The sequence below is a fragment of the Hypanus sabinus genome, chromosome 7 (genome assembly GCF_030144855.1).
Source record: "Hypanus sabinus isolate sHypSab1 chromosome 7, sHypSab1.hap1, whole genome shotgun sequence".
Classification (NCBI taxonomy): Eukaryota; Metazoa; Chordata; class Chondrichthyes; order Myliobatiformes; family Dasyatidae; genus Hypanus; species Hypanus sabinus.
In genome coordinates, this window is record NC_082712.1 from 83,825,466 (window position 1) to 83,850,155 (window position 24,690).

The 24,690-nt window shown below is 50.8% G+C and overlaps 2 protein-coding genes across 9 annotated transcripts in view; one reads left to right on the forward strand and one right to left on the reverse strand.

Annotated features, from left to right (window-relative positions):
• Positions 1 to 10,969, forward strand: part of LOC132397491 (activated CDC42 kinase 1-like) — a 44,913-nt gene extending 33,944 nt beyond the window's left edge. The window contains exon 10 of the mRNA XM_059976321.1: positions 1,829 to 10,969. Within this exon, the coding sequence (XP_059832304.1) occupies positions 1,829 to 1,840 (12 nt within the window). The 3' untranslated portion in view covers positions 1,841 to 10,969. The remainder of the gene's footprint in view (positions 1 to 1,828) is intronic.
• Positions 10,970 to 11,029: 60 nt separating this feature from the next.
• Positions 11,030 to 24,690, reverse strand: part of LOC132396914 (phospholipid scramblase 1-like) — a 131,078-nt gene continuing 117,417 nt past the window's right edge. For all 8 annotated transcript variants that reach the window (XM_059975006.1, XM_059975007.1, XM_059975003.1 and 5 more), the window contains 3 exons: positions 20,336 to 20,497; positions 15,742 to 15,903; positions 11,030 to 12,268 (listed from right to left, as the gene is read on the reverse strand). In XM_059975006.1, coding sequence (XP_059830989.1) covers positions 12,209 to 12,268; positions 15,742 to 15,903; positions 20,336 to 20,497 — 384 coding nt within the window. In that variant the 3' untranslated portion in view covers positions 11,030 to 12,208. The remainder of the gene's footprint in view (positions 12,269 to 15,741; positions 15,904 to 20,335; positions 20,498 to 24,690) is intronic.

Genomic DNA, 24,690 nt, shown 5'->3' on the forward strand with positions numbered 1-24,690 from the left:
TACTGAATGGCAGTGCAGGCTCAAAGGGCCGAATGGCCTACTCCTGCACCTATTTTCTATGTTTCTGTGTCCAAGTTTGAGAACAATGGGCTATGAATGGGCGACAGGGTGGAGATGTGTCTCTGTCAAAGGAGGTGTAAGGAGCTCCTTTCCTCTACTAGCCTGCTGGTCACCCTCGGGCAAGGTGTAGGATCTGCTTAGCCCTCCCACCCCCGATCAGGGTCACGTGAAGCCACGGGGGCAGGTGGCGGATGGTCGTACGAGCAGCCGGTGCGGATCACAAGTCCTGGTCATGTGACCACCGACACCAGGCAGACAGCCTCTGAAGAGTATTGATAGTGGCTGGGGGTGGGCTCATCCATCCTGTAAAGACACTGCCTGGAAGGAGGCAGTGGCAAAGCACCTCTGTCAAAGAATCATGATCGCCCATGTGAATGCATGATTCGCACATGGACACACTCCCAGCAAGTGGTCAGGCAGTCAGCTTGGGCAGAAAGGAGACCGTCGAGCGGCCAGTTGGGCCAGGCCCAGGAGCAAGGCAAGAGGGCCACGTCTCCCCCTGCACTGTGAACAAATATTCGGAGGGTGGAGTCAGAAGGCAAGGAGCAGCCCCTTCAGATGGGCAAATTGGGGCTGAACCATACACAATTCATACCATTTGTACGTGTGGCACAGCCACGGAACCGACAAGTGGTTGAGGAATCCACCCAGAAACAGGACAGCGGTCTCTGTAAGATCCTCCACCCCAGGTTGCCCCAGTGCAGACTACTGAGAAACTCTACGCTGTTTCATCGCAGTCTCCGGCCAGGGTCAGACATCAGACGCTCCTGTACTGGAACAGGTCTGTCACGGTTACTTGCACCAAGATAGTGAACAGCTTGTCTAGCAGACTGTCCAACAGACCAGATCAAATCACACAGAGCGTTGAGATAGAACAGGGGAAAACAATAGCAGCACAGAATGAAGTGTAACAGCTACAGAGAGAGTGCAGTGCAGGTAAATGATTGTGAGGCCAAGCGTCCATCTTATCATACAAGATGTCCATTCAAGAGTCTGGTAACAGCGGGGTAGAAGCTGTCCCTGATCTGGGTGCTATGCACTTTCAGGCTTTTGTATCTTCTGCCCGAAGGGAGAGGGGAGAAGAGAGGATGCCTGGGATGAGTGGGTGATGACCAGAATTGTAATTAACTGTAAACAGCATGGATTGTGGAACATGGTGGCATTGTGATGATGCGATGCTGTAATCTCTGGGCAAGCATTGATCTATCAAACAAGAAGGGCTGGGGCATTTAGGGGTAGGTGCATGCTGGGTATCCCTGCAGAAAGAACATGCAATGCCCACAGGTACCACAGAGGTGATCCGGGAACTTTGTATCCCGTGGGAAATCGAATGTCTCCTGGATTCAGACAGTAACGCTATAATCTGAGGCTTAGCTACTGTAGTTTGTGATTATAACTCATGTTCTCAGCTCCATTCATTTACTGACTGACTGACTGATTTATTTATTGATTGATCTATTTATTTATCTATCTGTCTGTCTAACAATAGTGTCTGTCTGTCTCTATCTGTCTACCTGTCCATGTGTCTGTCTGTCTCTGACAATATTTATTTCCTGTTTCTTTTTGCATTTGCCCAAGTTGTCAGTGTTTGTGTGCTGTTTTTCATTCAGCCCGTTGTACTTTTCGTTCTTTTGTGAGTGCCCGTGTCAAAATGAATCTCCGGGTTGCGTAGCTACATAATTTGGTAATAAATTTTCTTTGACCTTTGAGTTTGATGTGATGTAGTCATCCAGGACATTTTCTGAAGGCGCTCTTTTCTGAATTGCAGTTGAAATCATGACGATCCCGCAAGGAACGCAGGAGGAAACTGCTTTCGGCTCCCAGCTGGAGGACGGACTTTGGAAGGACCGTCTGGGGTCGTGTCACCGCTCCGTTTTCCAGCAACCACGTGTCCGACTGGCAACAGTGTGCCCGACACAGCAGGGCTTCCCCGAAGGGAAATCATGACGGGCAGAAACTTGGGAAAAGTGCAGCTCAGCCCTCTGAGGGTGTCTGAATCCAGGGCAGCCCATGGGATCTCTGGCTTAGAACATGGAACCGTATAGGACAGGAACAGACAGGCCCTTTGGCTCAGTGTTGTGGCAAGCTTATTAAATGTCCAATAAACTCATCCTGTCTGCCTACACGATATCTTCCCATTCAATGTGCCTATTTATCAGCATTTTGTGTCGTGGTTAGGACAACGCTTTACAGTACCAGCAACTCGAGTTCAATTCCCGCTGCTGACTGAGGAGTTTGTACATTCTCCATTTTCCTCCCACAGTCACAAGACATACTGGGTAGAAGGTTAATGGTCATTGTGACCAACTGACCACTGGTTCGAGTCTCCGCCCTCGGAGGGGCCGCTGGTTCGAGTCTCCCCTCGGAGGGGCCGCTGGTTCGAGTCTCCGCCCTCGGAGGGACTGCTGGTTCGAGTCTCTGTCCTCGGAGGGGCTGCTGGTTCGAGTCTCTGTCATCGGAGGGGCCGCTGGTTCAAGTCTCCCCTCGGAGGGACCGCTGGTTCGAGTCTCCGCCCTCGGAGGGACTGCTGGTTCGAGTCTCTGTCCTCGGAGGGACTGCTGGTTCGAGTCTCTGTCCTCGGAGGGACTGCTGGTTCGAGTCTCTGCCCTCGGAGGGGCCGCTGGTTCGAGTCTCTGTCCTCGGAGGGACCGCTGGTTCGAGTCTCTGTCCTCGGAGGGACCGCTGGTTCGAGTCTCCGCCCTCGGAGGGACTGCTGGTTCGAGTCTCTGTCCTCGGAGGGACTGCTGGTTCGAGTCTCTGTCCTCGGAGGGACTGCTGGTTCGAGTCTCTGTCATCGGAGGGGCTGCTGGTTCAAGTCTCCCCTCGGAGGGACCGCTGGTTCGAGTCTCTGCCCTCGGAGGGACTGCTGGTTCGAGTCTCTGCCGTCGGAGGGGCCGCTGGTTCGAGTCTCCGCCCTCGGAGGGACCGCTGGTTCGAGTCTCCGTCCTCGGAGGGACCGCTGGTTCGAGTCTCTGTCCTCGGAGGGACTGCTGGTTCGAGTCTCTGTCCTCGGAGGGACTGCTGGTTCGAGTCTCTGTCCTCGGAGGGACTGCTGGTTCGAGTCTCTGTCCTCGGAGGGGCTGCTGGTTTGAGTCTCCCCTCGGAGGGACCGCTGGTTTGAGTCTCCCCTCGGAGGGACCGCTGGTTTGAGTCTCCCCTCGGAGGGACTGCTGGTTTGAGTCTCCCCTCGGAGGGACTGCTGGTTCGAGTCTCTGTCCTCGGAGGGACCACTGGTTCGAGTCTCTGTCCTCGGAGGGGCTGCTGGTTTGAGTCTCCCCTCGGAGGGACTGCTGGTTTGAGTCTCTATCCTCGGAGGGACTGCTGGTTTGAGTCTCCCCTCGGAGGGACCTCTGGTTTGAGTCTCCCCTCGGAGGGACCGCTGGTTCGAGTCTCCCCTCGGAGGGACCGCTGGTTCGAGTCTCCCCTCGGAGGAGCTGCTGGCACTCCATGCTCTCGGGGATGTTATTGAAATTCTGAAATTTACAGATTGGACTGAGTTCAGACTAACTGTGGTTCAGGTTGGCCTCTTTCAGTTCGATGTGTCTTTTCTTGTGTCCTCGCACATTCTTTCTTGTTGGGGATTGGCAGGCTGTGGGTTCTGTGTGATCTGTTAGTTTTTGTGTGAGGGAGGGTTGGGGGTGTTTGGGATTTGCGAGTTTTTGTTTCCCTTTCTTTTCGTGAGGTGGGAGAGGGGGTTGACGTCTTTCTTTCAACGACTGATGTTCTCCATTCCATGGCCAAGTGGAGAAGACACAGTTCAGTGTTGTATTCTGCTTACACACTTTGTTAATAAAATGAATTCTTGAACCTTTGTATATTGTCCCGTGAAAAGGCTAGGATAAAATTGGGGAATGCTGGGCCAGAAGGGCCCGTTCTGCGTTGTATCTCAATAAGTCCAGGGTATCTGCTTCTACCTCTCCAAGCATCCACCACTCTGTACAAAACACGTCTCGTTTGAATTTACCCCCCTCACCTTAATTCATGCTGACATTGGAGAGGGTTCAGAGGAGCAGGAAAATGAGCCCAGGATTGAAAGGCTTGTCATATGAGCAGTGATTGAAGGCTCTGGGTCTGTGCTCACTGGAATTCAGAAGAATGGGGAGGGGGGTCTCATTGAAGCCTATTGAATGTTGGAAGGCATCAATAGAGTGGATGTGGAGAGGACGTGTCCTTTAGTGGGGGAGCCTATGACCAGAGAGCACAGCCACAGAATAGAGGGACATGCATTTGGAACGACGATGAGGGGGAATTTCTTTAGCCAGAGAGTGGTGAATTTGTGGAATTCGTTGCCACAGGTGGCTGTGGAGGCCAAGTCACTGGGTTATGTTTAAGGCAGAGGTTGATAGATTATTTCCCTAATGCACACATTCTCATCCAGCCCTTTACAGTATGGGACACCCACTCAATATCTGGAAAGTTAGGATCACCTACAATAAAAACCTGATATTTCTTGCAACAGTCTGCAACCTCTCTCTTCACAAATTTGCTCCTCTAAATCCAGTGGTCTACAATATAATCCCAATAATGTGGTCTTATATTTCTTATTCCTCGGTTCCATCCTCCTAGCCTCAGTAAACGAGATCTCCAGTCTGAGCTATGACATTTCCCAGTCTCTGCCATTTTCCCAGACTAGTAATCTCTCCCACTCAACTATGTTTAAAACAATAGAACCCTGGGACATTGAGCTGCCAGTCCTGCCCCTCCTGCAAACAAGTCTCACTAATGGCGACAGTGTCAGAATCCACGTGCTGCTCCGTGCCCTGAGCTCATCTGCCTTTCCTACAATACTCCTTGCATTGAAATCGGCACATTAGTCCCACCATGCTCAACTTTTAGATTCCTGATTTTGTATGTAGGCTTAACAACATTTCCTCACAACCACCCCACTATCTGCTCTGGCACTTGGGTTCCCATCCCCCTGCAAACCCCCCTGTGCAGCTCTAGCAAAGCTTCCCGCTATGGTATTAGCCCCCCCCCCGCCCCCCAGTTCTGGAGCAAACCAGCCCTTCTGTACGGATCCTACCTTTCCTGGAAGAGATCCCAGTGATCCAAAAATCTGAAGCCCTCCCTCCCTGCACCATCTCATTAGCCACGTGTTAAACTGTATGATCTTCTTACTTCTGGCCTTGCTAGCACATGGCACAAATTACGACCCTGGAGGTTCTGTCCTTTAACTTAGTACCTAGCTTCCTGAACTCACCTCACCCATCCTACCCATGTCATCGGTACCATGACCTCTGGTTGCTCACTCTACCACTTAATCTGAGTCGTTCCTGACCCTGGCACCCGGGAGACAGCGTAATATCCAGGAATCTTGTTCTCATCCATGGAACCTCCTGCCTGTACCTTTAACCGATTAATCCCTCTCTCTTCTCCACCCCTTCCCTCTGAGCCAGATGCAGGGTCAGAGGCCTGACCACCGTGCTTTCCTCTGCAAGGCCATCCACCACAACAGGATCCAAAATTGTGTGCCTGCTGTTGAGGTGAACAACCACAGGGGTACTCTGCACTGGCTGCCTATCCCCTTTCCCCCTCTTGACAGCCATCCAGTTCCCTGTGTCCTGCACCTGTGGTGTAACTACCCCTCTGTATGTCCTATCAATCTGTCAGCCTCCCAATGATTCAGAGTTCATCCAGTTCCAGCTCCAACTCCTTAACAGGGTCCATGATACAAATATCTCAACTCAAGTCAACAGCATTGTTAAGTGGTGAGAGCACTTGTGGGTGGACAGGATGACGAGGTCCTGCAAAGCGAGTTAGAAGCTGCACTTCGTGAAGGTGAAGTCGTCGGGGACACTGGACTCCCCCATCTCGTACGAGGAGCATTCCGTTACCTTGCCTGGCATTGCCGCTGCTCTAAATGTGCAATAAGAAAGACTAAAGAAAAACTAAACAAATTAAATCTACCTACGGCCTTTGCCTCACTTGCGTCATCGCTGGACTAAACAGTTCCAAGCAGTCCTGCACACTACAAAAAGACGAGGATCTGCAGATGCTGCAAATCCAGAGCAACACCCACAAAACGCTGGAGGATCTCAGCAGCTCAGGCAGCGTCTGTGGAGAGAGATTATTTCTGGCTGAGACCCTTCGTCAGGACAGTGTTAGATTATAAGGAGTATTTTTTAAGAAGGGAGAGAGGGAGAGATATAGAGAAATTTAAGGAGGGTGTTTCGGTAGTCTTGTAGATCTATCTATCTACCTTAATAATCCACAACACTAGAGGCAGGAAGCATGTTCCCGATGTTGGGGGAGTCCAGAACCAGAGGCCACAGTTTAAGAATAGAGGGTAGGCCATTTAGAATGTTCAGGAAAAACTTTTTCACCCAGAGAGTTGTGGATCTGTGGAATGCTCTGCCTCAGAAGGCAGTAGAGGCCAATTCTCTGGATGCTTTCAAGAAAGTGTTAGATAGAGCTCTTAAAGATAGTGGAGTCAAGGGATATGGGGAGAAGACAGGAACGGGGTACTGATTGTGAATGATCAGCCATGATCACATTGAATGGAGTTGCTGGCTTGAAGGGCCGAATGGCCTACTCCTGTACCTATTGTCTACTGGCCCATAGCTCTGTAGATCTCTTCTATCCATGTTCTGGTCCATGCCGACTCCTGTCCAGTGCACTGGCCCCACCAGCCCATGGACCTCTAGACCTCTCCTATCCATATTGGCTCCCCTTCCCAGTGAACTGCTCCTGCCTTGGTGCGTTTGGCCTATGGACCTCTAGATCTCTCCTATTCATGTATCTATCGTTTTTTTAAAGTTGCTGATGTTCCTGCCTCAACTGCCACCTCTAGTAGATCAATCCACACAATTGTGTGGATTGAAGCTGCTCCTGATGTTCCTTTTAAATCTCTCCCCTCTGATCTGGAACTGATCAACGAGAAAGGAAGGTGCTGAAGGTGTGGACAGACAGCTCAAAGGGTGACGTTGTTCTATAGAAGAAACCAGTTGGATTCCTTGACATGGAATTCACCGGCAAGGCCCCAGTCCCCGAAGGTGAAGGCGTGTATCTGCAGTACAACCTTGAAGGGAACCTGTTCACGTGAGACGTTGATCCAGTTTGGGTCCGCAGTTTAACCCTTTAGGTCCCAGCAACTGGTGAGTACCCTCTCCTTCCTTGAGGTGTAGTCTGCCCATCAGACAGAATAAGAGAAAGGCAACCCTGCCTGTTTGTACAGTAACCTTCCAACTCTCTGCGGTCTGACTGTTCAGTGTCTGGATCAGCTGGTGATGCTTGACATTCTCCCCACTCACTGGGGCACAGTCTGTGTGTGTGTGTGAGAGAGAGAGGGTGGATGCAGGTATGTGTGATGCATGTATTAAAGTGCAAAGCATTGTGTATGACAGGTTGTGTGAGAATGTCTTAGTGTCCAATGACATGTGGATGAGTTTATGAATCTGTGCCCAATCATGATGGTCTCTCCATGACCATGATTGTTCTTGGCAAATGTTTCTACAGTTTGCCATTGCCTCCTTCTGGGCAGTGTCTTTACAAGACGGGTGACCCCACACATTATCAACACTCTTCAGAGATTGTCTGCCTGGCGCCAGTGGTCCCATAACCAGGACTTGTGATCTGCACCGGCCGCTCAGGTGACCATCCACCACCTGCTCTCATGGCTTCACGTGTCCCTGATCCAGGGGGCTAAGCAGGTGCTACACCTTGTCCAAGAGTGACCTGCAGGCCAGTAGAGAGAAGGAGCACCTTACATCTCCTTTAGTAGAGATGTATCTCCACCTTGCCATCTTACAGAGCTGGACAAAACCATGGGTGGTATAGACAGGATCAATGCACCCAGTCTTTTTCCCCAAGTAATGAAGAACTAGAGGGCACTAATTTAATGTGAGAGCAACTTTTTCACCCAGTATATGGATCGACCAGCCAGAGGATATGGTTGAAGTTAATAATGTTTAAAAAACACTTGGACAGGTACGTGGATTGGAATGGTTTAGTGGGGCATTATGCAACTGGTCTAGATGGGCATCTTTGTCAGCAGGGACCAGTTGTATAACTCTGAGAGGAGTGACTCGGAATCTAATCTGGAGCACTGTGTGCAGTTCTGTTACCACAGGAAGGAATTGATTCAGGTAGGGAGGGTGCAGAAGATTTTTCTTGAGGATGTCACCAGTTCTAGAAGGCTTAGAAGGAGAGACTGAATAAGCTGGGTCTGTTTTCCCTGGAGTGCAGGAGGCCGAGGGTTGACTTTATGGTTGTTTACAGAATAAGGTTATAGATAGTACAGTCACCATCTTTTTCCCAAGGGCTATGGGATGAGGCATCTTGCATGAAACAGTTAGGCCGATGGAGCTGTTCCAAGCTGTATGTCACTGACTATGAATTTTCTGTATTGCTATTAGTAGAAAAACCTTGGAGGAAATAAATGTCAAGAACATTCAATAATGAATTATTTATTATTCAATGATTTAAATGTCGAGAATGATGCAATGAGGATAATGTTGGCGTTCCCATGGGCAGTGGGAAAATGTGTGGACATGTGGAACATCCAATACCGTGAGTGGAGAGGGTGGGCATAGTCAGAGTCCATGCCCACTGCCAGCTTGATCCACTGGCAAAGGGGTTCGAACGATAACTGTGAGCTGCTTGGAACCCCAATATCACGCCTTATCTGGAGTCGAATGTCAATGGCAAGTCGTTGTCCGGTGGAGAGGCTCAAACAAAGCTCAGAAATTTGGAATATTGAGCTTAAGACGTTCCTCTTGACCCACGGCGTTGGCCACTGCTCCACTCAACGGAATCAGCCCAATTTTGAAAATGTGGACGGTTGGGGTCAGAGGAAAGCCTGATTGGGAATGTGGAGAGGGATCTGTAGAAGATGGGAGATTCACTTGGACAGGGTGCGACAGTGAGTGCTCATCATCTCCCCTCCTGCCCATGGTCTAAAGGTCCACACAAGAGGTTCTGCCGATGTTGGAAATCCAGAGCAACATGCAAAATGCTGGAGGAACTCAGCAGGCCAGGCAGCGGGTACCTGCCGAGCACCTGCAGCATCTTGTATGCGTTGTCCATGGTCTATTGGCTGGGGAGAGCTACCAAGCCCCTAGCTGCATTCTGCTCATCGATTCCCCTTCTGGAACATTCTTACCCTCTCCCCCCCTTGGGTCAATTCATCTCTTTAGCTTTTCATTTATCCTGGAGAGCCAATTCTGTCCCCTCCTTTCTCTGCCCCCTCCATATCCCTTCATCTCTTCCTCTTCTCTTCCCTCCCCCCCGACCAGCCTCGTCCACTTCCACACTCCCCTCTCCCTTTCTCCCCTTACCCACACTTCCTCCTCCCTCCCCACATTCCTCCTTTCTCTGTCCCTCTTCCCCACTCCCAAAGCCCTCTTTCCCCCACATTCTCCCCTCCCTCTCTCACATGCCCCCTCGTCTGCCTTCCTCCTGTCACACACTCTCCCCAAGATCCCAAAACTCACTCCCCATGGCCCTTCCTCCCCCTCACTCCCAAACATGTCTCCCCACAACCTCCACTCCCTCCCCTCTCCCAAATCCTTCCCTCTCTCCTACACCCTAAAATCCCTCCCTACTGCTGCCTAAACCCTTTCTCCTCTCCCAAACTCTCCCTCTCACTTCCCCTCCAACTCCTCCTTCGCCCCTCTACCCACCCACTCCCTTCCTCTCTAACTCCCTCCCCCACCAAGTTCTCCCTCCCCTTTCAAACCACAGAGCTAGAACAGGCTGTTGGAAAGGTGCAGGCTTGGGCCTTAACCAGTGTGTTATGTGCGGGGTGACCAGTATTCTGATGATAGACTGCAGGGTGGGGAAATGAGGTGTGGGGGGTGTAAAGTCACAAATGAAAACTGACAAGAAATGTTCTCCTCAGGAAGTGGGGAAAAAGTCACCATAATTGGTGATCCTGTAGTAAATGAGGGATTTCATGCTTCATTTAATTTGGCTCTTACAACATAAAGGAGGATATTCAGCCCATTGAGTCTGTGCTGGCCCTTATCAATCAGATTCAACGCTGATTTCTCTGTAATCAGTCTCCCACTTTCTATCTACACCTCGGGGGACAATTAACTGAACACTCCCCCCTTGCACACTGTTGGGATGAGGGAAGAAAAGGGAGCTCGCGGGGGTCAGAGAGAGGATGTACAAACCACACACACACACTCTCTCTCTCTCTCTCTCTCATGCACACAGTGGCAGGGGTTAGGATCAAACCGGGGTCTCTGAGGCAATGGTGGCAGACGCTATGTCAGGATTGATCAGGGGTTCATCCCTGGGATGGACCTCAAGGGTTCAGAGTGGAGATAGTTCATGCCTCCTCACACACGGAGGGAAGGCCCACTGCTCACTGGGAGTCCCTTCCCACTCCAGCTCTGTGTACCAAGACGTCATCTGTGTCCACCAAACACTGGAGCTGGACCGAGGAGAGAGAGGCTCCGACTTTGGAGTTTAACTCTCAGCAGGACAAAGGCCGTCCCCACCCCTCAGAAGAGGGTGATTCAGGGCAGAGTTGCAAAACAGCGGATTCAATGTGGAGCTTCAAAGTGCACTGCGGGAATTCAACCCTGCACTGTCCACACTACTAAACAAATAGTGACTGTGTGAGTAACCCTCGCACTGCCAGAGACTGTACAGTAATCAACCCTCACACTGCCCACACTACTGAACAAATAGCGATTCTGTGTGAGTAACCCTCGCACTGCCAGATAGACTGTACAGTGACAGTGACTCACCCTCACATTGCCCAATAGACTGTACAGTAATTAACCCTAGCACTGCCAGATAGGCTGTAGAGTAATTAACCCTCACACTGCCCAATAAACCGCCCAGTAATTGACCCTTATAGGACCCAATGAACTGACCGTACAGTGACAGTGATTAACGCTTACACTGCACAGTAATCTACAGGGATCAACCCTTACACTGTCCAATGTTCCGTGATTAACCCTTACACTCCAATGAACTAACATACAGTCATGTGATTAACCCTTCTCGACAGTCTGATTGCAGAAAGACACACTGTGCTATGTTTCCCCTCCTCATTGCTGCAGCCTCTGAGCAGGCAGTGCTGGGCACCTCCATCTCTAGTCGAGTAACTGAACCAGCTCTGACCCTTGTATCGGGAGGTCCTGGCCCCCAGCCCAGCTGAGTGTGGAGAGTGAAGAGCATGTGCCGTGGATTGCCTGAGGGTGGGCCTCATCATCTCCCCACCCCTCATTCCTCCCCTTAGCCCTGCACCCTTCAAGAGTATTGCATCATCGCGCGCAAAGTGGGCGACCAGGCTGAGGGTTAGTGCGGTCCCCAGAGGAGGGAAGGGAGCGCGGGGACATCACAGCAGGCCATTTGGCCCTTCTAACCTTCCCTGGCACTCAGCACTATCATTGCTGCAGTGCCCAGGCCACATCTCCTCCTTGGCCCCAGACCCCCATGCCTTTGATCCCCTGATCACTTGTTGATTCCCTTCCCCCCGCTGGCGGGGTACAGAACCTCAATGACCATTCCCCCCTCCAAAGCCACCGCGAGAAGAGGCTCCCACACGCCTCAGCATAAAACCTCCTCCAGGCAGCTGTGGAGGCCAAGTCTTTATGTATATTTAAGGCAGAGGTTGATAAGTTCTTGATTGGTCAGGGCATGAAGGGATACGGGGAGAAGGCAGGAGATGGGGCTGAGAGGGAAATGGATCAGCCATGATGAAATGGTGGAGCAGACTCGATGGGCCAAATGGCCTAATTCTGTCCCTGTATCTTATGGTCTTATTCCTGCAAGACTGCCCCCTCGTTCGAGCCTCTCCCACTGGTGGCAGCATCTCCTGATCTGCCCCTCGGGATCTGATGTGGAGAAGGTCCTCCTCTGGGAACGACGATCACATGTAAAGCTTTAGCGATTAATCTTTGGGGGTAGGAGGCAGTCGCGGGGGGAAGGGCAGTAGCAGTAGCCAGAGAGGCTGTGGGAGGTGGCCTTGGCCAAGACAGTTCCATATCAGCAGCTGAACAGTTAGATATCCCGAAGCACTCTCCCGCTACCCTCCCTCCGGAAAGACAAGAACGATCCCAGCCCACAGCGAGATCGCTCCTGGCTTTTGCGTAAACTGTTCTGGACCGTGAGCTGCCTTCCAGTGCCTCCAGTCCAGTCCAAGCGGCCAGCTCCTCGCGGCCTTCTGTGCGTCCACACGGCAGGGCGGAGCTTACTGCCAGACTCCACCTCGCTGTTTGGCGTTCGGCCCTTGCTCAAAGAACATGAAATCCTGCCGGAGAAAGGAAAGAGATGCGTGGTTACTCTGCAGCAGATGAGAAGGCACCTTACACGAGACATCGGCTTGATATGTATTCAAAGTCAGAATAAATTATTATCAAAGTACGTATTCAGAGTTGTGCACATTTCTGCGGGACACACATATCACTAGGGTGCCTAAGACTTTTGCGCAGTATTGTATTTACCAGTGGGCAGTGAGTCTGGTGGGAATGGCGAGGGTGCAGTGCCGCGGGAGGGGTGGGCCTGGGGACGCACAAGGAGGTGTTCCCGCGCAGGTCCGGAGCGGAGCCTGAAAAACCCAGCCTCCATAAAAGAGAGGTACTGTCTTAGCGGAGCACTCGTTGTCAAAGCTGAGGTTCAGCGGGCAGAAGCGAGGAAAGCAGACGAGCTTATTTGTACCTTTTTCTTATTTAACCCTTGAAGGGATATGGGTTACATCTGCAGGGCCAGTGTTCTGTTCTGGGTGTCAGATATGGGATTTCCAGGAGTCTCCCAGCCTCCCCGATGGCTACATCTGTGCCAGGTGCATCGAGATACAGCTCCGTTAGAGCCCGCGTTAGGGAACTGGAGCTGCAGCCCGATGACCTTCGGCTTGTTAGGGAAAGTGAGGAGGTGATAGCTACAGGGAGGTAGTCACCCAAGGCTACAGGAGACAGATAAGCGGGTGACTATCAGGAGAGGGAAGGGAAAACATCAGATAGTGGAGAGCACCCCTGTGGCTGTCCCCCTCAACAACAAGTACTCCATTTTGAGTACTGCTGGCGGGGATCGATCTACCTGGGGGAAGCACAATGGCTGGCTGCTTGGCTCTGAAAGGTAGGGAACTGAACAGGATGGCAGCTGTAATAGGGGACTCTATAGTCAAGGGGGCAGCTAGGCAATTCTGTGGACGCAAAAAAGAAACACGGTGGTAGTTTGCCTCCCAGGTGCCAGGGTTTACGATATTTCTGATCGCATCTACAATATCCTGAAGAGGGAGGGTGAGCAGCCAGAGGTCGTGGTACATATTGGTACCAATGACATAGCTAGGAAAAGGGAGGAGGTCCTGAAATCAGAATGCAGGGAGTTAGGAAGGAAGCTGGGATGCAGGACCTCAAGGGTAGTAATCTCAGGATTGCTGCCTGTGCCACATGACAATGAGGATAGGAATGGAATGAGGTGGCAGATAAATGAGTGGCTGAAGCATTGGAGCAGGGGGCAGATTTCTGGATTATTGGGTCCTCCTCTGGGGCAGGTGTGACCATCCAAAAGGCACAGGTTGCACTTGAATCCCAGGGGGACCAATATCCTGGCGGGCCGGTTTGACAGAGCTGTTGGGAGTGGTTTAAGCTAATAAGGCAGGGGAACGAGAACCAGTGTGATAGAGCTGAGGATGAGCCAGCAGGTTTACATGTAGATGATGGGTGTAACATGAATGAAAGGAAGGACAAGCCAATGATTGGGTACAAATGCAGACAGAGCATAGAGTTAAATTGTACCACAGAGGCAAAATTCAAAAGGGTGAAGAATGCAGGACTGAAGGTGCTGTATTGAGATGCGCGTAGTGTTCGGAATAAGGTGGATGAAATTGTGACACAATTCAGATTGGTCAGTCTGTCGTTGTAGGCATCACCGAGTCGTGGCTGAAAGAAGGCCGTAGTTGGGAGCTTAGCATCAAAGGACAGGCAGGACGGCACAGGCGGTGATGGCTCTGTTGTAAGAGATGGAATTACACTTTTAGAAAGAGGTGACATCGGGTCAGAGAATGTTGAATCTTTCTGGCTGGAGTTGAGAAACTGCAAGGGTAAAAAACTATTATGGGAATCCTATATAGGCCTCCAAATAGTAGTCAGGATGTGGGGCTGAGATTGCAAAGGGAGCTGGAAAGGGCATGTAAAAAAGGTAATGAGACAATTGTAATGGGGACTTCAACATGCAAGGGGATTGGGAATATCGGGTTGGTGTCAGAGCGCAAGAGAGGGAATTGGTTGAATGCCTACAAGATGGCTTTTTACAGCAGCTTGTGCTTGAGCCTACTCAAAGGCTATCGTAGATTGGCTTTTGTGTAATAACCCAGATCTTATTAGTCAGCTTAACATAAAGGAACCCTGAGGAGGCAGTGATCATGACTGAATTCATACTGCAACTTGAGAGGGGGAAGTTTAAGTCACATGCATGAGTATCACAATGGAATAAAGGGAATTACAGAGGCTCGAGAGAGGAACTTGCCTAGGTGGATTGGAGGGGGATACTGGCAGAGATGATGACAGAGCAGAGTTTGCTGAAGTTTCTGGGAATAGGTCACAAGATGCAGGATAGATATGCGCAACAAAAGGCAAAGAAAAAAGCCATAAGAAGGGGAAAGATGAAATATGAGGGCAAACTAGCCAATAATATAAAGCAGGATACTGAACTTTATTTTCAGTTATATAAAGAGTAAAAGGGAGGTGAGAGTTGATATTGGACCACTGGAAAATGAATCTGGTGAGGTAATAACAGGGGACAAAGTACTGACAGATGAACTTAATAAGCCCTTTGTTTCAGTCTTTACTGTGGAAGACACTAGCTGTTTGCCAAAGGTCCGTGAGTGTCAGGGAGCAGGAGTGAGTGCCATTGCTATTACAAAGGTAAAAATGCAAGGCAAACTCAAAGGTCTTGAAGTGGATAAGTCACCCAGGCGAGATGGACCGCATCCCAGATTTCTGAAAGAGGTTGCTGAAGAGATAGCAGATGAGTTGGTTATGGTCTTTCAATAACCAACATTCTGCCATAGTGCCGGGGGAAAATCCTGCCTGACGAACCTGTTGGAATTCTTTGAGGAGATTACAAGTAGGATAGATAAAGGGGATGCAGTGGATGTTGTATGTTTGGACTTCCAGCAGGCTTTTGACAAGGTTAATTAATTTAATCACCCAATTAATGTTATGAACTTTATTACAAATTATAAATTGATTATCAAGAAATAAATAAATGTGTTTAATCGATTACATAAATTCTAAAAAGCAAGGATGAAATGTTGAGGCTTGGAGTATAGTGAGCAGAGTTTGGCTCCTTATCTACGGAAGGATCTGCTGACACTGGACAGGGTTCAAAGGAGGTCCATGAAAATGATTCTGGGATTGAAAGGGTTACCCTTGTGTGTGGGGTGCGTGGTGAGATCAGGGGGGTTGGATGATAATTAGCAAATTTCAATGGGTTGAAGGTCCTGTTTTTGTGTTGTGTGTCTCCATGATACTCAGTGCACAGTTCACTCACAGGATCCCAAATCCACCATCCCATAAAAAGGAAGAGTGTGTGCGTGTGTACTTCAGACACGCAGACTGTTTCAGGGACAGACAGATCTGTGTCTACCGTAGATACGAGGGTTGCTGGTCGTGGGATCTGTACGCAGTGTCAGGGTTTGAGTGAAGCATGGCACCAGGGAGAAGGGAACACCATTTCAGGACGCGGCAGGCTGTGTACAGCCCGACATGCACCAATACGTACGATGAGAAAACAGGCTCCCAAGAGTGTGGCCTTCATTTTCACGTCCAGGTCCATGGGGAACTGCACGCCAAAATTATCCGTGTCCGTCAGAGCCTCCTTTAATATGCCGCTCCACTGCTTGCTGATCCGGCCGATGTTCCGAGACTCATCCGGAGGCTTTACCTGTACACAGGCGAACAGGGGAGTGTAATTCTCCCTCACACTAACACCTCTGACACACGCCACACCCCTCACACTAATACCCTCTGGCACATCCCACACAATCCCCGACACACCCCACACCCCTCACACTAACACCTCTGACACACCCACACAATCCCCGACACACCCCACACCCCTCACACCAACACCTCTGACACACCCACACAATCCCCGACACACCCCACACCCCTCACACTAACACCTCTGACACACCCACACAATCCCCGACACACCCCACACCACTCACACTAACACCTCTGACACACCCACACAATCCCCGACACACCCCACACCCCTCACACTAACACCTCTGACACACCCACACAATCCCCGACACACCCCACACCCCTCACACTAACACACCCACACAATCCCCGACACACCCCACACCCCTCACACTAATACCTCTGACACACCCACACAATCCCCGACACACCCCACACCCCTGACACTAACACACCCACACAATCCCCGACACACCCCACACCCCTCACACCAACACACCCACACAATCCCCGACACACCCCACACCCCTCACACTAATACCTCTGACACACCCACACAATCCCCAACACACCCCACACCCCTCACACCAACACCTCTGACACACCCACACAATCCCCGACACACCCCACACCCCTCACACCAACACACCCACACAATCCCCGACACACCCCACACCCCTCACACTAATACCTCTGACACACCCACACAATCCCCAACACACCCCACACCCCTCACACTAATACCTCTGACACACCCACACAATCCCCGACACACCCCACACCCCTCACACTAACACACCCACACAATCCCCGACACACCCCACACCCCTCACACTAATACCTCTGACACACCCACACAATCCCCGACACACCCCACACCCCTCACACTAACACACCCACACAATCCCCGACACACCCCACACCCCTCACACTAACACACCCACACAATCCCCGACACACCCCACACCCCTCACACTAATACCTCTGACACACCCACACAATCCCCAACACACCCCACACCCCTCACACTAACACACCCACACAATCCCCGACACACCCCACACCCCTCACACTAATACCTCTGACACACCCACACAATCCCCGACACACCCCACACCCCTCACACTAACACACCCACACAATCCCCGACACACCCCACACCCCTCACACCAACACCTCTGACACACCCACACAATCCCCGACACACCCCACACCCCTGACACTAATACCCTATGACACATCCCCACACCCCTCACACTAACACCTCTGACACACCCACACAATCCCCGACACACCCCACACCCCTCACACTAACACACCCACACAATCCCCGACACACCACACACCCCTCACACCTCTGACACACCCACACAATCCCCGACACATCCCACACCCCTCACACTAACACCTCTGACACACCCACACAATCCCTGACACACCCCACACCCGACACCAACACCTCTGACACACCCACACAATCCCCGACACATCCCACACCCCTCACACTAACACCTCTGACACACCCACACAATCCCCGACACACCCCACAGCCCTCACACTAACACCTCTGACACACCCACACAATCCCCGACACACCCCACACCCCTCACACCAACACCTCTGACACACCCACACAATCCCCGACACACCCCACACCCCTCACACCAACACCTCTGACACACCCACACAATCCCCGACACACCCCACACCCCTCACACCAACACCTCTGACACACCCACACAATACCCGACACAACCCACACCCCTCACACCTCTGACACACCCACACAATCCCCGACACACCCCACACCCCTCACACTAACACACCTACACAATCCCCGACACACCCCACACCCCTCACACTAATACCTCTGACACACCCACACAATCCCCGACACACCCCACACCCCTCACACCAACACCTCTGACACACCCACACAATCCCCGACACACCCCACACCCCTGACACTAATACCCTATGACACATCCCCACACCCCTCACACTAACACCTCTGACACACCCACACAATCCCCGACACACCCCACACCCCTCACACCAACACCTCTGACACACCCACACAATCCCCGACACACCCCACACCCCTGACACTAATACCCTATGACACATCCCCACACCCCTCACACTAACACCTCTGACACACCCACACAATCCCCGACACACCCCACACCCCTCACACTAATACCCTATGACACATCCCCACACCCCTCACACTAACACCTCTGACACACCCACACAATCCCCGACACACCCCACACCCCTCACACTAACACACCTACACAATCCCCGACACACCACACACCCCTCACACCTGACACACCCACACAATCCCCGACACATCCCACACCCCTCACACTAACACCTCTGACACACCCACACAATCCCCGACTCATCCCACACCCCTCACACTAACACCTCTGACACACCCACACAATCCCCGACACATCCCACACCCCTCACACTAACACCTCTGACACACCCACACAATCCCTGACACACCCCACACCACACACACTAACACCCTCTGTCACATCCCCACACCCTTAACACTAACACCCTCTGACACAGCCCACAGCTCACACTAATGGCCTGAAGCACCCACACCCTTCACATTAACACCCTCTGACACACCCACACCCCTCACACTAATACCCTATGACGCATCCCCACACCCTTCACACTAACACCCTCTGACACATCCCCACACCCCTCACACTAATACCCTATGACACATCCCCACACCCCTCACACTAACACCTCTGACACACCCACACAATCCCCGACACATCCCACACCCCTCACACTAACACCTCTGACACACCCACACAATCCCCGACACACCCCACAGCCCTCACACTAACACCTCTGACACACCCACACAATCCCCGACACACCCCACACCCCTCACACCAACACCTCTGACACACCCACACAATCCCCGACACACCCCACACCCCTCACACCAACACCTCTGACACACCCACACAATCCCCGACACACCCCACACCCCTCACACCAACACCTCTGACACACCCACACAATACCCGACACAACCCACACCCCTCACACCTCTGACACACCCACACAATCCCCGACACACCCCACACCCCTCACACTAACACACCTACACAATCCCCGACACACCCCACACCCCTCACACTAATACCTCTGACACACCCACACAATCCCCGACACACCCCACACCCCTCACACCAACACCTCTGACACACCCACACAATCCCCGACACACCCCACACCCCTGACACTAATACCCTATGACACATCCCCACACCCCTCACACTAACACCTCTGACACACCCACACAATCCCCGACACACCCCACACCCCTCACACCAACACCTCTGACACACCCACACAATCCCCGACACACCCCACACCCCTGACACTAATACCCTATGACACATCCCCACACCCCTCACACTAACACCTCTGACACACCCACACAATCCCCGACACACCCCACACCCCTCACACTAACACCCTATGACACATCCCCACACCCCTCACACTAACACCTCTGACACACCCACACAATCCCCGACACACCCCACACACTAACACACCTACACAATCCCCGACACACCACACACCCCTCACACCTGACACACCCACACAATCCCCGACACATCCCACACCCCTCACACTAACACCTCTGACACACCCACACAATCCCCGACACATCCCACACCCCTCACACTAACACCTCTGACACACCCACACAATCCCCGACACATCCCACACCCCTCACACTAACACCTCTGACACACCCACACAATCCCTGACACACCCCACACCACACACACTAACACCCTCTGTCACATCCCCACACCCTTAACACTAACACCCTCTGACACAGCCCACAGCTCACACTAATGGCCTGAAGCACCCACACCCTTCACATTAACACCCTCTGACACACCCACACCCCTCACACTAATACCCTATGACGCATCCCCACACCCTTCACACTAACACCCTCTGACACATCCCCACACCTGACTGATGCCTGCTGTGTCTCCCTTTGTTGAATAAAAGACTATTCCATATCTACCAGCTGCATCTCTCCAGCGAGTTTGTTCACACTACAGCAGGGTCCATGGCGTTAAGATAAAGGATGTTGTCTGTCATTAGCCATTTACGACTTGCAGAAAAAGGTGCTGGCTGTCATCCTATCTTTGTCCTGTCATCTTATACACATCTATCAACTCATCTCATCCATTTTGTCCCTTATGTTGCATCTCAGCTTCCACTGGGCCGCAGTCCTCACCCTCTGACTCTTGACCTGCCCCACAACCCGACCCCAGACCGACCCCCTCTCCCCTCCTCCCTCCTCTACCCCCTTGTCTCACCTCAAAGGCGACGTCCCCGCAGCAGTTGCAGGAGAAGCAGGGTCCGACCACGCGTAGGACTGTCGCTCTCTCCACATTCTGGATGGAGAATTTGGGCAGGAACGGGTGCCAGGTTTGCTTCACGTAGCCGATGGTGGTCCCCGGGGGCGACTGGACCTCCAGCTGTGGGCAAAAATGGATGTTCTGAGTGCCTGGAGTCTGGTTTACCAATGCCAGAGAAAGTATCCTAACCTAATGTACCACAGCTTGGCACAGCAACTGCTTTTCTCAATGAGGTTAGCTGGGACCGCAACTGGAGGTCATGGGTTAAGGGTGAAAGGTGAAAGTTTAAAGGGGAATGTGAGGGGAAACTTTTTCCACTCAGAGGGAGGTGAGAGTGTGGAATGAACCACCAGCCCACGTGGTGCATGCGAGCTCGATTTCAACATTTAAGAGAAGTTTGAATAGGTACATGAATGGGAGGGGTATGGAGGGCTATGGTCCCAGTGCAGGTCGATGGGAGTGGGCACTTTAAATGGTTCAGTACAGACTAGACGGGCCGAAGGGCGTCACTGTGCTCTGCTCTTCTGTAACTCTGTGTCTCTATGCCTCACAAGTGAGCCAACAAACTGCGGAGAGTTGTGGACACAGCTCAGCCCATCGCAGAAACCAGCCGGTCCATCACCGACTCCACCTACACTTTCTGCTGCCTCAGAAAAGCAGCCAAAATAATCTTCTACTATAATCATTCCCTCTTCCCCCCTCTCCCATCGGGCAGAAGATACAAAAGCCTGAAAACACATACCACTAGGCTCAAGGGCAGCTTCTACCCCACTGTTATAAGACCTCTGAATAGACCTCTTGTATAGTGGAGATGAACTCTCCATCTCTCAATCTACCGCATGGTGACCCTGGAACCTTACTATCTCTTCCCGTAACTGCAACACGATATTCTGCCTTCAATTCGCTATTCTACCACCTCAGTGTACTGAGGTATGGAAGCAAGCAAACAAACCTTTTCATCGTGTCTTGGATTGTGTGACAAGTTACCAACCTGACCCTTGCCTGCAAATCCATCTTTGTTATTAATATACATATATTGTGGAATAGGCCCTTCCAGCCACTCTGTCCAGCAATCTCCCCCCCCGCCCCACTTAACCATAGCCTAATCACGGGACAACTTACAATGATCAATTAACCTAACATCCAGTACGTCTTTGGACTGTGGGAGGAAACCGGAGCATCCAGAGGAAACCAATGCGGTCATGGGGAGAATGTACAAGCTCCTTACAGGCAGTGGCAGGAATATAACCTGGGCCGCCTGTACAGTAAAGCGTTGTGCTGACCACTATGTTACTGTGGATGGAGGTACGCCAGAACAAATCTTTTCACAATGCAGAACAGGCCCTTCCAGCCCTTTGAGCCAGGCCCAGCAATCCCCAATTTAATCCCAGCCTAATCATGGACAACTTACAATGACCAATTAATCTACCAGCTAGTAGGCCTTTGAACTGTTGGAGGAAAAGGGCAATGTTTTGATGCCCCCATAGTTGAATTACTCGAACACCATGCCCGAGCAGTGGACTTTTTGATTTCAATAGCCTGTTGGCATAATGTTAAGCCATCTAGGGCTTGCAATCTTCTGTTTAAAGTTTCTATTTTTTGAATCATCTCACGTCTGACTGCTTTCCTCTGTACAAGGTCTACCACATGGCCACAATACCCACCATCAACAGCACTGAGATGTGGGTAGAAACTGTTGTAGCTGGGGGAAGCCCATGGAGTCTCTCACATACATGCACAGAGCACCGGAAGTCAGCCTGGGTCCCTGGACCGACGAGGCATCGACTCTATCCACAGCACTACTACTCAGACCTTCATTTCCAAACCTAACTGCCCGACCAATTCATCTATCAACGGGTTCCAATCAGCAACTCGTGGTCCTCTCAGTGGGTGTTGAGACCCGCTACTTTTCACGTTATATGTCAATGACATGGATAACAGAATGGATGGATTTGTGGCCAAGTCTGCAGGTGATACAAAGATTGGTGGAGGGACAGGTAGTGTTGAGGAAATTGGTAGGCTTAGACAGATTAGGAGAATGGGCAGATGGAATTCAGTGTAGGGACGTGCACTTTGGTAGAAGGAATAAAAGTGTAGATCATTTTCTACATGAGGAATAATTTCAAAGCTAAGGAATTCCAAGGGACTTGGGAGTGCTCATGCAGGATTTCCTGAAGGTTAAATTGCAGGTTAGGCCATAAGACCATAGGAACAGAATTAGGCCATTTGGCCCATCGAGTCTGCTCCATCATTCAATCATGGCTGACCCTTTTTTATCCCTCCTCAGCCCCACTCCCTGGACCTTCTCCCCGTAACCTGTGATGCTGTATCTAATCAAGAACCTATCAAGCTCTGCCTTAAATACACACAATGACCTGGCTTCCATATAAACTCCACAAATTTACCACCCTCTGGCTAAAGAAATTTTTCCGCATCTATTTTAAATGGACGCCCCTTTAACCTGAGGCTGTGCCCTCTTGTCCTAGACTCCCCCACCATAGGAGACATCCTTTCCACATCCACTCTGTCTAGGCCTTTCAACATTTGAAAGGTTTCAATGAGATTCCCCCTCATCCTTCTGAATTCCAGTGAGCACAGACCCAGAGCCATCAAACGTTCCTCGTATGATAACCCTTTCATTCCTGGAATCTCTCCAATTGAACTTCCTCTGGATCATCTCCAATGCCAGCACTTCTTTTCTAAGATGAGGGGCCCAAAACTGTTCACAATACTCAAGGTGAGGCCTCACCAGTGCCTTATAAAGCCTCAGCATCACATCCCCGCTCGTGTATTCTAGACCTCTTGAAATTAATGCAAACATTGCATTTGCCTTCCTCACCACGACTTGACCTGCAAGTTAACTTTCAGGGTGTTCTGCACAAGGACTCCCAAATCCCTTTGCATCTCAGATTTTTGGATTTTCTCCCCATTTAGAAAATAGTCTGCACATTTATTTCTACTACCAAAGTGCATGACCATGCATTTTCTAACATTGTATTTCACATGCTACTCTCTTGCCCATTCTCCTAATCTGTCTAATTCCTTCTGCATCCTACCTGTTTCCACAACACTACCCGACCCATCCACCAAACGTCATATCACCTGCAAACTTGGCAACAAAGCCATCTATTCCAGCATCTAAATCATTGATATACTGCATAAAAAGCAGTCCCAACACCGACCCCTGTGGAACACCAGATGGGTGTGTCAGTGATAAAGAAAGTAAATACAATGTTAGTATTCATTTTGAGAGGGCTAGAATACAAGAATGAGGATGTAATGCTGAGGCTTTGTAAAGCACTGGTCAGAATACATCTAAGAGTACTGTGAGCAGTTTTTAATCCCCTTATTTGAGAAAAGATGAGCTGATACTGGAGTCGGTCCAGAGAACATCCATGTGAATGATTCCAGAAATTAAAGGATTAACATAGATTAACAAAGAGCGTTTGATAACTCTAGGCCTATACTCGCTGGAGTTTAGAAGAAATGTGGGGCAGAAATATCATTGAAACCTATTGAATGGTAAAAGGCCTTGGTAGAGTAGATGTGGAGAGGATGTTTACTAAAATGGGGGCGTCTAGGACCAGAAGGCACAGCTTCAGAATAGAAGGATATCCTTTTAGAATGGAGATAAGGAGGAATTTCTTTACCCAAAAGATGTTGAATCTGTGGAATTCAGATGACTGTGGAGGCCAGGTCACACGGTATATCTAAAGCGGAGGTTGATAGGTCCTCGATTAGTCAGGGGGTCAAAGTTACAGGAAGACAGCAGGAGAATGGGGTTGAAAAGAAAAGTAAACCAGCCCTGATTTAATAGTGGGGCACTCTTAATGGCCTAATTGTCTAATTCTGCTCCTATGTCTTATGATATCAATTCCTGTGCAAGATCAACATCAGCTAATTTGTACTTTGCCTCATCTACCAGTTACAAGGCAATGGCTCTACCCACTGTGCCCCCTATTCTGTCAGAGGTAATAGTTTCTCCTTCTGCCAAGCCTCTCTAAGGAGTCAGCTGCAAGAATACTCCTGGTATTGGGCCAACAATCAGTCCCAAGGTAACGTCTCAATGGAAAGACATCTGCAGCCTGAGTCATTATCACGATGTGAAGCATTGTTTAAAAAATACTAACGTTGGGATATTCTGCAATTACAAACACACTTCTGTGTGACTCCTACAAAGACCCAAGCCCTGGCAATCCAACACACGCCCTTTGGTCTGCACCCAGCGGCTCCTACACAAAGGAGGGCCTGAGTCACTCACTAGGCCCCACCTAGCAACAGGCCGCTCAGAAGGAATGTGGTGCCTCTGCTTT